The sequence below is a fragment of the Grampus griseus genome (genome assembly GCF_964374135.1).
Source record: "Grampus griseus genome assembly, chromosome: 17".
Classification (NCBI taxonomy): domain Eukaryota; kingdom Metazoa; phylum Chordata; class Mammalia; order Artiodactyla; family Delphinidae; genus Grampus; species Grampus griseus.
In genome coordinates, this window is record NC_139011.1 from 24,738,028 (window position 1) to 24,753,368 (window position 15,341).

General features: G+C 36.3%; 2 protein-coding genes across 4 annotated transcripts in view; both read left to right on the top strand.

The window, feature by feature from the left end:
• CSMD3 (CUB and Sushi multiple domains 3) overlaps positions 1–15,341 on the top strand; it is a gene marked incomplete at both ends in the record, with an annotated part of 1,078,626 nt that overhangs the window by 571,983 nt on the left and 491,302 nt on the right. The gene's annotated exons all lie outside the window — the stretch shown is intronic.
• Positions 8,316–9,032, top strand: LOC309835675 (dnaJ homolog subfamily B member 9-like; the record flags this gene model as incomplete). The annotated part of the gene is made up of 1 exon (XM_082675297.1): positions 8,316–9,032. Exon 1 carries the CDS (start codon positions 8,322–8,324, stop codon positions 9,030–9,032), a length of 711 nt encoding a protein of 236 aa, XP_082531423.1. The 5' UTR covers positions 8,316–8,321.

The window sequence follows — 15,341 nt, forward strand, 5'->3', positions numbered from 1 at the left end:
AGATGTGTCCTAAGGTAATTGCTTCTTCGCTTTACTCTCTATGGCTTACAAAGTGTTTCATAGGATTGCTTTGTTTTTGGATAGTGGGGGAAACCTGTACCCCTCTTTTCACATAGCCAGAACACAGTCTTGGACACTGAGGGTTGAAAGTGAAGTGGTACCCCTCACTATTACACCTAAGAAATCACTCACAAAATATGTGTTTCTAATCTCCACAGCTCTGAGCTCTGCTAGTTGAGGTCTTACTTCCTAAGAGGACAAAGGAAGTCCACTAGGGGATGCAACAATTCCGATTTTCTTGTGGCGGAGATTGTACCCTGACTGTATTCAGCTTCTTAAACCACCCATCAACAGGCAAATAAAGGATTTACTGTATTGGCTGTGGTGATTGACCCTGATTATAAACGGGAGATAGAGTTGCTGGTGTACCTTGGGATCAAGAAGGAGTATGTATGGAAGCCAGTAGATTTTGTAGGCTGCCAATGAATACTTTGCACAGAAATAAATTAATGAAAAATTACAGCAGATATCAACAGGTTCATAAATGGCTCAGACACTTCAATAAAGATTTTGGTCATATCATCATGACCAGCTGAAGTGGTGGCTGAGGGAAAAATATGAAACACATGGTGAAGAAAGAAATATAGACACCAAAAATGGCTTTGTAAACAATTGCAGGAAAAGAAAAAGAATGGGATAACTATCAGTATTTTCTCCCTTGCTTTGTTATGGACATGTTTGCATACATATAGACCAGTTTTTGTTCTTTCTTCTTCTATTTCTCTACAATTTAATATAAGGCACGTTGGTGGTGGTTAGCCTTGTCATATAGGCTTTAAGATGTCAAGAGGCTTTGTGACTGAGCTAGGTGATGGGAACTAACAGTAACTGCTGCGGAAGTGCATCTTTCCTTTGGAGGAGAGAATAAACATGTCTTCATCTATTTAAAGACAGACTCCCCTGTTCAGTATTGATTTCTCCAATGGGAGGCACTCACAAGAGACTTTATGGCAAAAAAGAAGCAAAAGCTGCTGTCCCTCAACAGGCAGGTGGGTTCAGGGGCTTCATCAAATGGCAGATACATAGTTTTACCAGAGGTTTCACGGCCTTCTCCCTGAAAATTGCCTCCTTTGAGGGTTACACACAGCTGGGATTGTCAGCAGCAATTCCCAGTGATTCTTGCACTTTCTGATTTACTGAATGCTGGAAGCCGCTTCCCTGTCCTATCACTCTCCAGGCTCTTCTCTGGTTTTGTAAACTTTTGATTTCCTATATTAATCCTTCTTGTCTCAATAACAGAGAAGTTTCTCTTTTCCCATTAGAACTCTGTCTGATACAGTAATTACTATATTTTCTCCTAACAAACACTTGAAATTACTGCTCTGAGGAAAATGAAAGCTTCTCTTCTCAACATAATTCATATCCCTAAAATCTCAGCTTCTCCCCATATTTTGGATAAAACTGTAGGTTTGTGTATTTTGAAAGGAGATCTAAAGTGACTTTTATCTCCACTAATATAATAGCTCTCACTGTGATAGAGGAAGACTAGAGTTGATTACATCCTGACTTAGACCTCCATTCAGCATTTTCTTCTTTTTGAATCAGGTCCCTCCACCACTTTGTACTGTGTCTATCCCGAGTGAACGAAGAATCCAGTGCTCATATAATCTGTCAAATACCAGTATGTATACTTCCCATCACTCTCGCCTACTTTCCAACAGCTTTCTATCAAGTGTGCTGTACTTTCTGCATGTGCACCTTGTATTATTCATCAAACTTTTCTCCTATCCAGCCTTTCTCCAACCACACAGGCCCATTCTTCCCAAAACTACTTTAATATTTCAAGATAAGTTTTGGCAATTTATGTTCATTTTTTTTTTCCTTCATAAGGACCACAGACAAAGGCAATTTAGTCAATTAAAAACTAGATGATTTGTAAGCACAAAGAAAGTTGGGATAGTGAGTGGAACTCTTAAGTCTCAGTGTCTTTAAAACTTCTTATATATTGGGGGTGAACAAACTCTTTGCTGGTACTACATAAGTTGACAAGGTGTAAAGTGTGTATAGGCATTTCCTACGGTAACTCCTAACAGCAGTTTATTCGCTCTGCTCCCATTCTATATAGATCTCCTCTAATACTTCCTTAATGTTCTTTCCACTAACAGGTCATTTATAGAATCATTTAAACGATGTTATACATTCAGGAAGAGTTCCTGGTGCATAGAGGCTCTTGAGCTGTTTCTGCACACCACTTTTTTTCACATGTTTATAATGAGACCTTTTTTCCCCCAATTTAATTCAACTTTATTTAACAGCATTGCCTAAGTATCAGCCATTGCCCTGGAATACAATTATGTTCATCCTTTGCAGAAATAGTAAAAGAGATACATTTCTCCTATAAATGTATTACTTTAAATTTTACTTAGTCTTTCTTTGTAAAACTGAATTATTTTAATTATAAAAGCAATACATGCTTTTATATTAAAAAATAAAGATATTTTTAAAATAACATTAAACAGAAGAAAATATTGGGTTGGCCAGAAAGTTCGTTCAGGTTTTTCTATAATGTGGGAAAAAACCTGAACGAACTTTCTGGCCAACCCAATATCTGTGGCTCCCATTCATCTCCAAACCTTTGCCCCAAAGTAACAGGTTTTTCATTTAATATTTTTATTTTTAATACCACTTACCACCATAACTTTATACCTAAACCTACACCTCTACTTGTTGATTTATCAGAGTTATGTAGTAACTTTTGACACCAGCAATGAAAACTATGAAATTAATGTGCTTTACTTCTCATCTTAGCCACTCCATTTTCCAACTGAAATAAGTGTATAGACATTTTTAGTTTTTTTAATTACATATGGTACTTAAAAACTTATTTTAAAACATTTTTATCAAGGAAAAAAAATCAAGGAATAAGTACACATGGTTGCAAGAACTGACGAGCTTATGATAAAAAGAGTACTAATCTCTCCTTCTTACCCCACAGGGAACATTGTAAATCTATTTTTATTTTCAGTTTTCTGGGTGCTGTTACCTCAACAATTCTAGATAAATAAATATATACCTCTATTATTTTATATATTTTTAGATTATATATATATATATATATATAGACTCTCTGGGGGAAAAAAAAAAATTAGAATATCACTCACTTACCCTACCCTCTTTCTTTTCTTTGTCTCCTCCTAATGGGAACAAAAAAAAAAAAAAAAAAAAGAGAACAATGCCTTGAAAGCCAATGAAGAAAGTATATCAAAGAGAAGTGTGTATAACCAGTAGGATTATATTGCATGATAGGTAATGAGAGAAGGACTAAGAATTTATCATTGAATTTTATAAGATGAAAGATATTGGTGTTTATTACAACAGCAGCTTTTATGGAGTTGTTGGGGAAGAGGTTGATTAGAGTGGTTTTAAGAGAGCGAGAGGTGAGGAGTTGGAGACATGGATTATTGACTGTTCTTTTCAGAAGACTGACTGCAAAAAAGACTAGAGAAATGGAGTAGTAGTTGGTGGGGGACACAAAATCAAGAGAAGTATTGTTTTAAAGTTCAGAGAAACACTAGCATTTTTTAACCCTGTTGGGTATGAACTAGAGAGTGAAAAAAATTATGATGTAGTAGAGAAAGGAGAATCGCTGGAATGATGTTCTTGATTAGGAGAAAACATAGATGATCTAGTGCTCAAGAGGATAGGAGATGGTAGGTGGGTAAATGGAATGATGAGAGTCTGTAAAATTTTCTTTTTGATTGATTTGGATTTCTCAGTGAAGTAGGAAATAAGGTTACCACTTGTGACTTTGTAAGGCCAGTAACAGAAGATGTAAAATAATTATCCAGGATAATATAGACCCACATCATTACTGCCCATAGGTTACAAATGATTGTGATTTGAAGCAAGATTTCCTTTTGACTGGAAAAAAGAAAAGAAAAGAAACTACTTAGTTTGGAGGGATATAATATTTTGAATAGATATTTTGTAATTAAAAAATAAAACCCTAGGGAGGGTGGGAGGGAGGGAGATGCAAGAGGGAAGAGATATGGGAACATATGTATATGTGTAACTGATTTACTTTGTTATAAAGCAGAAACTAACACACCATTGTAAAGCAATTATACCCCAATAAAGATGTTAAAAAAAAAAAAAAGCCAAAGAATATTTGCAAGTAGAAAAGAAAATTAAAATTACATGTGAATATCTTAACACCTCATACACAGATTAAGAGACTTAATTGATGGGCTTATATTTCAAGTCAGTAATTTTTATCCAGAGTACTAGAGTTTTTAAATAAGAATGGAGAGACAGGTTACAGGCATAATTGTGTGTATGTTTTCAGAAAGATAGAATATTTTTAGTAAACATCAGAATAATCTTTTCTTTTTAAACAATAAGAGCTACTACTTTTACTGGTCTTCTGTGAATAGAACATTTTTTTAAAAAAACTTGCTTTTGCAATAGAAAAAATCAAGTTGCTTAACACAATAGCATGTAAACCCTGTCATTGGCTCTCTTACCTCATCTCATACTACGCTACCCTTGGATCATTCTGTTTCAGCCACAGTGGCCTTTTTATTGTTACATGAATATGCCAAGCACCTACATACCTTAAGGATTTATACTTACTCTTCTCTCAACCTGCATATATGCTTATATTTCACGTACTCTCACTGTTAAAAATTTTACTGTCATAAACAAAGCACCTATGCTCTCTCATTTCCTGCATTGTTTTACTTCATAGAACTTATTACCATCAAGAAATTATGTTTCACTTATTTGTGTATAAACTTTCTCCTCCCATGTGAATATGTAAAGCCGGGATTTCAGTCTTTTTGATTTGTTATTCCCAGCACCAAGAATCATGTGTTACATGATAGTCAATAAAATTATAGAATTGAAAAAAAAATCAAACAATTAGGTACTCAAAAGGTAATTATTTTTCTTTTTATTATGATTTCTGGCAAACTTAACAATTACACATTCCCTTTTTAACATCATATAAGGCTGTCTTGTGCCATGACTGGATTTTGTTTTGTTTTTGTAACATAGACCATCCTCTGTGTACCTCCTTGTGTGCTTGCAGAAAGCTCATTTTTAGTATCCTTTTATGAATTGTACTGTCAGGAGGTTTTTTTTCATTCAACATACTTGTAAATTGTTTATGAATAATTATCGCTGGGTATTTTCATTCCTTTCTGGTTTTGATGCACAGTAACTTATTAGTTAACCCTCCGCCCTGAGTATATTCTAGTCTTGGTGTAGCATTCTATAGTACTTCTCTGTGACTATCAGAGAAAGATTTTAGGCTTCTTTTGGTAGAAAGAAAATTCTTGGCAAGGACTGAGTTTTTAATAGAGCCACGAATAGACCATCCATTCTCATGTTTGAATCAAAGACAACATGAAACTTCATATATAAAGCCACTCAATACCCACTCCCCACCTCCCCAGTTTTAGCTGCTGAGGCATATTGCTGTCCCACTACCACGTAGGCTACAGTGCTACACAATAATATTTATTTATTGAATAAAATTAATACTAATGTGTTTCTTTTGTCCCCAAAACTAATTCTAACTTCTAAAGAGTCTTTTGTTGTTATTGTTATTTTTACTATTTCTTCCAAAAATCTTTAGGACCTTTATCCAAGGGAACAGAACTGGAGGAGAGTGAGGGCCACCAGTTTCTAGTACAGATTTTGGATTGAGGTTAATTTTTTTTATCTCTTTTTTTATTTGCAATAAATTTCTGCAGAATCAACCTCAAAGAGGATTGTATATGATACCCTCCTCTGTAACCAACATGATATTTGTATTGCTCTTTAGTTTAGATGGCATGGTAATATAACTAATATTTATTCATCTTACAAAAATTGATAGTGGAAACAGATAGTGGAAACATATATCCCCATATCCCCTCCCTCTTGAGCCTCCCTCCCACCCTCCCTATCCCACCCCTCCAGGTTGTCACAAAGCAGCAAGCTGATCTCCCTGTGCTATGCTGTTGCTTCCCACTAACTGTTTTACATTGGGTAGTGTATATAAGTCGCTGCTACTCTCACTTCACCCCAGCTTCCCCCTCCCCACCCCGTGTCCTCAAGTCCATTCTCTATGTCTCCGTCTTTATTCCTGCCCTGCCATTAAGTTCATCAGTACCATTTTCTTTTTTCAGATTCCATAAATATGCGTTAGCATACAGTATTTGTTTTTCTCTTTCTGACTTACTTCACTCTGTATGACAGACTCTAGGTCCATCCACCTCACTACAGATAACTCAATTTCATTTCTTTTTATGGCTGAGTAATATTCCATTGTATATAGCACATCCTAATTCTTGATTCAACTCTACTAGCTGTGTGATCTTGGAAAAGATCAACATAAACCTCAATTTTTTTTCAGCTTCAAGACTGGGTAACATATAAGATTTATTTTATAGGTAATGAGGTAATACACATAAAACACATAGCATAATTCTTGAGAAAAAATAAGTATTATCTTATTATTATATATTATTGATTGATATGTATATGATCAAAAACATGACTATTGTCAAAGAGCACTGCTTTTAGTTGCATTATGGAAAAACTGTTTAAGAAGCTGTGCGAAATGCACTTGTGGATTTATTCGTTTATCATAGGCTTCACTGCTAAGTTGAGAATGGAAGCTGAATTGTTAAAACAAGAAGTTTAAAAGGTAAGAGAACAAATGATTAAATTTTTAGGCAACTGACTTAAGAAAAGAAAATAAAGAAAGTATACATGCATACAAATTATAGACCCTTGAGAATAAAATATTGAAATTAGGCCAACTAATAACCCTGCAGTGGCCTCTAAGTGTTAACGTGAAAGGAAGAGTGACAGTCTCTCATTTTAAATCAAAAGCTAGAAACGATTAAGCTTACTGAGAAGGCTATAGAAGGTCATGACAGGCCAAAAGCTAGGCCTCTTGCACCAGTTAGCCAAGTTGTGAATGCAAAAGAAAGGTTCTAGAAGATAGTTAAAAGTGTTACTCCAGTGAATACCCAAATGATAAGGAAAGTGAAACAACCTTATTGCTGGTAATGGAGCAGGTTTTAGTGCTCTGGAGAGAAGTTCAAACCAGTCACAACATTCTCTTAAGCCCAAACCTAATCCAGAACAGGGCCCTAACTTTCTTCAAGTCTGTGAAGGCTGAGAGAGGTAAAGAAGCTGCAGAAGAAAAGTTTGAAGTTAGCAGAGGCTGTTCATGAGGTTTACGGAAAGAAGCTGTCTCCGTAACATAAAAGTGCAAGGTGAAGCAGCAAGTACTGATGCAGAAGCTGCAGCAGGTAATTTAGAAGATCTATCTAAGATAATCAGTGAAGGTGGCTACACTAAATAACAGATTTTCAGTACAGACAAAACAGCCTTATATTGGAAGAAGATGCTGTCTATGACTTTCATAGCTAGAGTGGAGAAGTCAACGCCTGGCTTCAAAGCTTCAAAGGACAGGCTGACCCTCTTGTTAGGGGTAAATGCAGCTGGTGACTTAAAGCCAGTGCTGATTTACCATTCTGAAAATCCGAGGGCTCTTAAGAATTATGCTAAATCTACTCAGCGTGTGCTCTATGAATGGAACGACAGAGCCTAAAAATAGCACATCTGCTTACAACATGGATTGCTGAATATTTTCAATCTCACTGTTGAGACCTACTGCTCAGGGAAAAAAAAAAAAAAAGTTCCTTTAAAAATACTACTGTTCGGGGCTTCCCTGGTGGTGCAGTGGTTGGGAGTCCGCCTGCCGGTGCAGGGGACATGGGTTCGTGCCCCGGTCCGGGAGGATACCACATGCCGCGGAGCGGCTGGGCCCGTGAGCCATGGCCGCTGAGCCTGCGCGTCCGGAGCTTGTGCTCCGCAACGGGAGAGGCCACAACAGTGAGAGGCCCAAGTACAGCAAAAAAAAAAAAAAAAAAAAAAAAATACTACTGTTCATTGGCAATGGACCTGGTCACCCAAGAGCTCTGATGGAGGTGTACAACAAGATGAATGTAGTTTTCATGTCTGCTAACACAACATCCATTCTGCAGCCCATGGATCAAGGAGTAATTTTGACTTTCAAGTCTTATTATTTAAGAAATACATTTGAAAAGGCTATAGCTGCCATAAATAGTGATTCATCTGATGGATCTGGGGAAAGTAAATTGAAAACCTTCTGGAAAGGAGTCATCATTCTAGATGCCATTAAAAACATTTGTGGTCTTCAGCGCTGCCCTTTCAGGGGTTGGGGCTGGAAGTGACGCCAGGCTGAGCAGCAACAATAGTTTTCCACATGTGCGTAGGGTGCCAGGGTCAGGATATTAGAAATGAATACTCCCCAGTCAGTTTTCATCTTTGAAACCTGCATTTTAACGGTAACCGAATTAATTTTGACCTCAGAAAGTTACTATGGTATCTTAGGTGTGCCAAAGTCAGCATCAGAGTGCCAAATCAAGACGGCCTTTCACAAGTTGGCCATGAAGTGCCATCCTGATAAAAATAAGAGACCTGATGCTGAAGCAAAATTCAGAGAGATTGAAGAAGCATATGAAACACTCTCAGATGCTAATAGACGAAAAGAATATGATACACTTGGACATAGTGCTCTTACTAATGGTAAAGGACAAAGAGCTAGTGGAAGTCCTTCTGAGCAGTCATTTAACTTCAATTTTGATGACTTATTTAAAGACTTTGTTTTTTTTGGTCAAAACCAAAACACTCGGTCCAAGAAGTGTTTTGCAGATCACTTCCAGACATGCCAGGATGGTTCCAGTAGACTAAGGCACCATTTCCAGGAGTTTTCTTTTGGAGGTGGGTTGTTTGATGACATGCTCGAAGATATGGAGAAAATGTTTTCTTTTAGTGGTTTTGACACTGCCACGAATCGACATACAGTACAGACTGAAAATAGATTCCACGGATCTAGCACGCACTATAGGACTGCCACTCAACAAAGAGGAAATATGGTTACTACATACACTGACTGTTCAGGACAGTATTTAGTCCTTTTTCTGTTGTCATTAAACCAAACTAGTTGACTCTTCTTCAGGATCTTTGATGCAGAACCAATTTTTTGTGAACTATTTTGACAAGTGCATGATTTCACTTAATTTGACATAGCTATTAAATATATTTAAATTGTTTTTGACAAATTCAGCAACATTCAGTTAGTAGAGGAATAGCTAATTATTAAATTCCCTGATTATGCAAGGTTCTTTAAGAAAAGATTATAATTCTGCCTGGTCTTTTTTCTCTACCTGCCCTTGGACTTATTAACATGACCAGTTTTATTACCAAGGAAAGAATGAGTTTGCCGATAAATATTTAAAGGTTAAATTTTAAAAGTTATTGTAGATTTAAATTGTGTGAACTTGAATGCTTTTTTTTGAGTGAAACCTTTGCTAATTTAAAATTGCGTGCTCTGTAGCATCTCTGACTCGGGTTGCAAAATGTATGTCAAACTGTATAATTGAGTCGTTCAGCAAAGTATAGCAAGCAGTATCTTGGTTAATTTCTACTGAAAGCTTCAAAAAGGTATGGTTGAATATTTACCACAGAACCATGCAGAAGAATTGGAGTAAAGGAAGTGATTGTATTGCTCATAGACATTTAGACTGAAAGAAAGTTGAAAACTTAATATTGCCAAGAGATTGTTAAGTGGCTAATGATTTCATCCCTGGCTAATAATTTTGTAGTAGTGAAATCATAGCTGTTTTATACATTTTTTCACATTTCTTTCTTAATTGTTGGTGCTCTAGGTCTTAGTATGAATTTATGTATTTTTTTGTGTGTATGGTTTTTTCCTCTTTGCACTCATCTTTAGAGATTAACTAATACCTCATTCTGTTTATAAAAACAGCCAGTAATTTCTGTGCAACCTTATTATGTGCAAAATTTTTAAATCCTAAGAAATGTGTGCTTTTGTTTTCAGATAGACTTATTTCTTTTTTTTCCCTTGAATTTTATTTTATTTATTTTTTTATACAGCAGGTTCTTATTAGTCATACATTTTATACACATCCATGTATACATGTCAATCGCAATCACCCAATTCATTACACCACCACCACCACCACCCCTGCCGCTTTCCCCCCTTGGTGTCCATACGTTTGTTCTCTACATTTGTGTCTCAATTTCTGCCCTTCAAACTGGTTCATCTGTACCATTTTTCTAGATTCCACATATACGCGTTAATGATATTTGTTTTTCTTTTTCTGACTTACTTCACTCGGTATGACAGTCTCTAGATTCATCTGTGTCTCTATAAATGACACAATTTTGTTCCTTTTTATGGCTGAGTAATATTCCATTGTATATATTTACCACATTTCTTATCCATTTGTCAGTCAATGTGCATTTAGGTTGCTGCCATGACCTGGCTATTGTAAATAGTGCTGCAATGAACATTGGGGTGCATGTGTCTTTTTGAATTATGTTTTTCTCTGGGTATATGCCCAGGAGTGGGATTATTGGGTCATATGGTAATTCTATTTTTAGTGTTTTGAGGAACCTCCATACTGTTCTCCATAGTGTCTGTATCAATTTACATTCCCACCAACAGTGCAAGAGGGTTCCCTTTTCTCCACACCCTCTCCAGCATTTGTTGTTTGTAGATTTTCTGATGATGCCCATTCTAACTGGTGTGAGGTGATACCTCATTGTAGTTTTGATTTGAATTTCTCTAATGATTAGTGAAGTTGAGAAGCTTTTCATGTGCTTTTTGGCCATCTGTATGTCTTCTTTGGAGAAATGTCTATTTAGGTCTTCTGCCCATTTTTGGATTGGGTTGTGTGTTTTTTTAATATTGATCTGCATGAGCTGTTTATATATTTTGGAGATTAATCCTTTGTCCATTGATTCATTTGCAAATATTTTCTGCCATTCTGTGGCTTGTCTTTTCAGCTTGTTTGTAATTTCCTTTGCTTTGGAAAAGCTTTGAAGTTTCATTAGGTCCCATTTGTTTATTTTTGTTTTTATTTCCATTTCTCTAGGAGGTGGATCAAGAAAGATTTTGCTGTGATTTATGTCAAAGAGTGTTCTTTCTATGTTTTCCACTAAGAGTTTTATAGTGGCCAGCCTTATATTTAGGTCTCTAATCCATTTTGAGTTTATTTTTGTGTATGGTGTTAGGGAGTGTTCTAATTTCATTCTTTTACATGTAGCTGTCCAGATTTCCCAGCACCACTTATTGAAGAGACTGTCTTTTCTCCATTGTATATCCTTGCGTCCTTTGTCATAGATTAGTTGATCATAGGTGTGTGTGGGTTTATCTCTGGGCTTTCTGTCCTGTTCCATTGATCTATATTTCTGTTTTTGTGCCAGTACCATATTGTCTTGATTACTGTAGCTTTGTAATATAGTCTGAAGTCAGGGAGTCTTGATTCCTCCAGCTCCGTTTTTTTCCCTCAAGACTGCTTTGGCTATTCGGGGTCTTTTGTGTCTCCATACAAATTTTAAGATTGTTTGTTCTTGTTCTGTAAAATATGCCATTGGTAATTTGATAGGAATTGCATTGAATCTGTAGCTTGCTTTGGGTAGTATAGTCATTTTCACAATATTGATTCTTCCAATCCAAGAACATGGTTTATCTCTCCATCTGTTTGTATAATCTTTAATTTCTTTCATCAGTGTCTTATAATTTTCTGCATACAGGTCTTTTGTCTCCCTAGGTAGGTTTATTCCTAGGTATTTTATCCTTTTTGTTGTGGTGGTAAATGGGAGTGTTTCCTTAATTTCTCTTGCAGATTTTTCATCATTAGTGTATAGGAATGCAAGAGATTTCTGTGCATTAATTTTGTATCCTGCAACTTTATCAAATTCATTGATTAGCTCCTGGAGTTTTCTGCTGGCATCTTTAGGATTCTCTATGTATAGTATCATGTCATCTGCAGAGTGACAGTTTTACTTCTCCTTTTCCAATTTGGATTCCTTTTATTTCTTTTTCTTCTCTGATTGCTGTGGCTAGGACTTCCAAAACTATGTTGAATAATAGTGGTGAGAGTGGACATCCTTGTCTTGTTCCTGATCTTAGAGGAAATGCTTTCAGTTTTTCACCATTGAGAATGATGCTTGCAGTGGGTTTGTCGTATATAGCCTTTATTATGTTGAGGTAGGTTCCCTCTCTGCTTACTTTCTGGAGAGTTTTTATCATAAATGGGTGTTGAATTTTGTCAAAAGCTTTTTCTGCATCTATTGAGATGATCATGTGGTTTTTCTTCTTCAATTTGTTAATATGGTGTATCACATTGATTGATTTGCATATATTGAAGAATCCTTGCATCCCTGTGATAAATCCCAATTGATCATGGTGTATGATCCTTTTAATGTGTTGTTGGATTCTGTTTGCTAGTATTTTGTTGAGAATTTTTGCATTTATATTCATCAGTGATATTGGTCTGTAATTTTCTTTTTTTGTAGTATCTTTGTCTGGTTTTGGTATCAGAGTGATGGTAGCCTCATAGAATGAGTTTGAGAGTGTTCCTTCCTCTGCAATTTTTTGGAAGAGTTTGAGAAGTCTGGGTGTTAGCTCTTTTCTAAATGATTGATAGAATTTCACCTGTGAAGCCATCTGGTCCTGGACTTTGGTTTGTTGGAATATTTTAAATCACAGTTTCAATTTCATTGCTTGTGATTGGTCTGTTCATTTCTTCCTGGTTCAGTCTTGGAAGGTTATACCTTTCTAAGAATGTGTCCATTTCTTCCAGGTTGTCCATTTCATTGGCATAGAGTTGCTTGTAGTAGTCTCTTAGGATGCTTTGTATTTCTGTGGTGTCTGTTGTAATTTCTCCTTTTTCATTTCTAATTTTATTGATTTGAGTCCTCTCCCTCTTTTTCTTGATGAGTCTGGCTAATGGTTTATCAATTTTGTTTATCTTCTCAAAGAACTAGCTTTTAGTTTTATTGATCTTTGCTATTGTTTTCTTTGTTTCTATTTCATTCATTTCTTCTCTTATATTTATGATTTCTTTCCTTCTGCTAACTTTGGGTTTTGTTTGTTCTTCTTTCTCTAGTTCTTTTAGGTGTAAGCTTAGATTGTTTATTTGAGATTGTTCTTGTTTCTTGAGGTAGGTTTGTATAGCTATAAACTTCCCTCTTGGAACTGCTTTTGTTGCATCCCATAGGTTTTGGATCGTTGTGTTTTCATTGTCATTCGTCTCTAGGTATTTTTTTATTTCCTCTTTGATTTCTTCAGTGATCTCTTGCTTATTTAGTAACATATTGTCTCTAGGTATTTTTTTATTTCCTGTTTTATTTCTTCAGTGATCTCTTGGGTTTTTAGTAACGTATTGTTTAGCTTCCATGTGTTTCTGTTTTTTATATTGTTTTCCCTGTAATTGATTTCTAATCTCATAGTGTTTTAGTGAAAAAAGATGCTTGATATGATTTCATTTTTCTTAAATTTACTGAGCCTTGATCTGTGACCCAAAATATAATCTATCCTGGAGAATGTTCCGTGTGCACTTGAGAAGAATGTGTAATCTGCTCTTTTGGGATGCAATGTCCTATAGATATCAGTTAAATCTACCTGGTCTCTTGTGTCATTTAAAGCTTGTGTTTCCTTATTAATTTTCTGTTTCAGATTATCTGTCCATTGGTGTAAGTGTGGTGTTAAAGTCCCCCACTATTATTGTGTTAATGTCGATTTCCCCTTTTATAAATGTTAGCAGTTACCATATGTATTGAGGTGCTCCTATGTTGGGTGCATATATATTTATAATTGTTATATCTTCTTCTTGGATTGACACCTTGATCATTATGTGGTGTCCTTCCTTGTCTCTTGTAACATTCTTTATTTTAAAGTCTATTTTTTCTGATATGAGTATTGCTACTCCAGCTATCTTTTGATTTCCATTTTCATGGAATATCTCTTTCCATCCCCTCACTTTCAGTCTGAATGTGTCCCTAGGTCTGAAGTAGGTCTCTTGTAGACAACATATATATGGGTCTTGTTTTTGTATACATTCAGCAAGCCTCTGTCTTTTGGTTTGGAGCATTTAATCCATTCACGTTTAAGGTAATTATCGATATGTATGTTCTTATTACCATTTTCTTAATTGGTTTGCGTTTGTTTTTGTAGGTCCTTTTCTTCCCTTGTTTTTCCCACTTAAAGAAGTTCCTTTAGCATTTGTTGTAGAGCTGGTTTGGTAGTGCTCAATTCTCTTAGCTTTGGCTTTTCTGTAAAGCTTTTGATTTTACATCGAATCTGAATGAGATACTTGCCAGGTAGAGTAATCTTGGTTGTAGGTTCTTCCGTTTCATCACTTTAAATATGTCATGCCACTCCCTTCTGGCTTGTAGAGTTTCTGCTGAGACATCAGCTGTTAACCTTATGGGAGTTCCCTTGTATGTTATTTGTCATTTTTCCCTTGCTGCTTGCAATAATTTTTCTTTAATTTTTGCCAATTTGATTACTATGTGTCTCAGCATGTTTCTCCTTGGGTTTATCCTGTATGGGACTCTCTTTGCTTCCTGGACTTGGGTGGCTATTTCCTTTCCCATGTTAGGGAAGTTTTCGAGTATAATCTCTTCAAATATTTTCTCGGGTCCTTTCTCTCTCTCTTCTCCTTCTGGGACCCCTATAATGCGAATGTTGTTGTGTTTAACATTGTCCCAGCGGTCTCTTAGTCTGTCTTCATTTCTTTTCATTCTTTTGTCTTTATTGTGTTCTGCAGCAGTGAATTCCACCATTCTCTCTTCCAGGTTACTTATCTGTTCTTCTGCCTCAGTTATTCTGTTATTGATTCCTTCTCATGTATTTTTCATTTCAATTATTGTATTGTTCATCTCTGTTTGTTCTTTAATTCTTCTAGACCTTTGTTAAACATTTCTTGCATCTTTTTGATCTTTGCCTCCATTCTTCTTCCGAGGTCCTGCATCATCTTCACTATCATTGTTCTGAATTCTTTTTCTGGAATGTTGCCTATCTCCACTTCATTTAGTTCTTTTTCTGGGGGTTTATCTTGTTCTTTCATCTGGTATATAGCCCTGTGCCTTTTCATTTTGTCTTTCGGTGAATGTGGTTTTTATTCCACAGGCTGCAGGATTGTATTTCTTCTTGCTTCTGCTGTCTGTCCTCTTGTGGATGAGGCTAAGAGGCTTGTGCAAGTTTCCTGATGGGAGGGACTGGTGTTGGGTAGCGCTGGCTGTTGCTCCGGTAAAACTTTAATCCACTTGTCTGCTGGTGGGTGCTGCTGGGTTCCCTCCCTGTTGATTGTTTTGCCTGAGGCAGCCCAACACTGCAGCCTACCTGGGCTGTTGGTGGGGCTAATGGTGGACTCTGGGAGGGCTCACGCCAAGGAGTACTTCCAGAACTTCTGTTGCCAGTCTTCTCCTCCTCACAGTGAGCC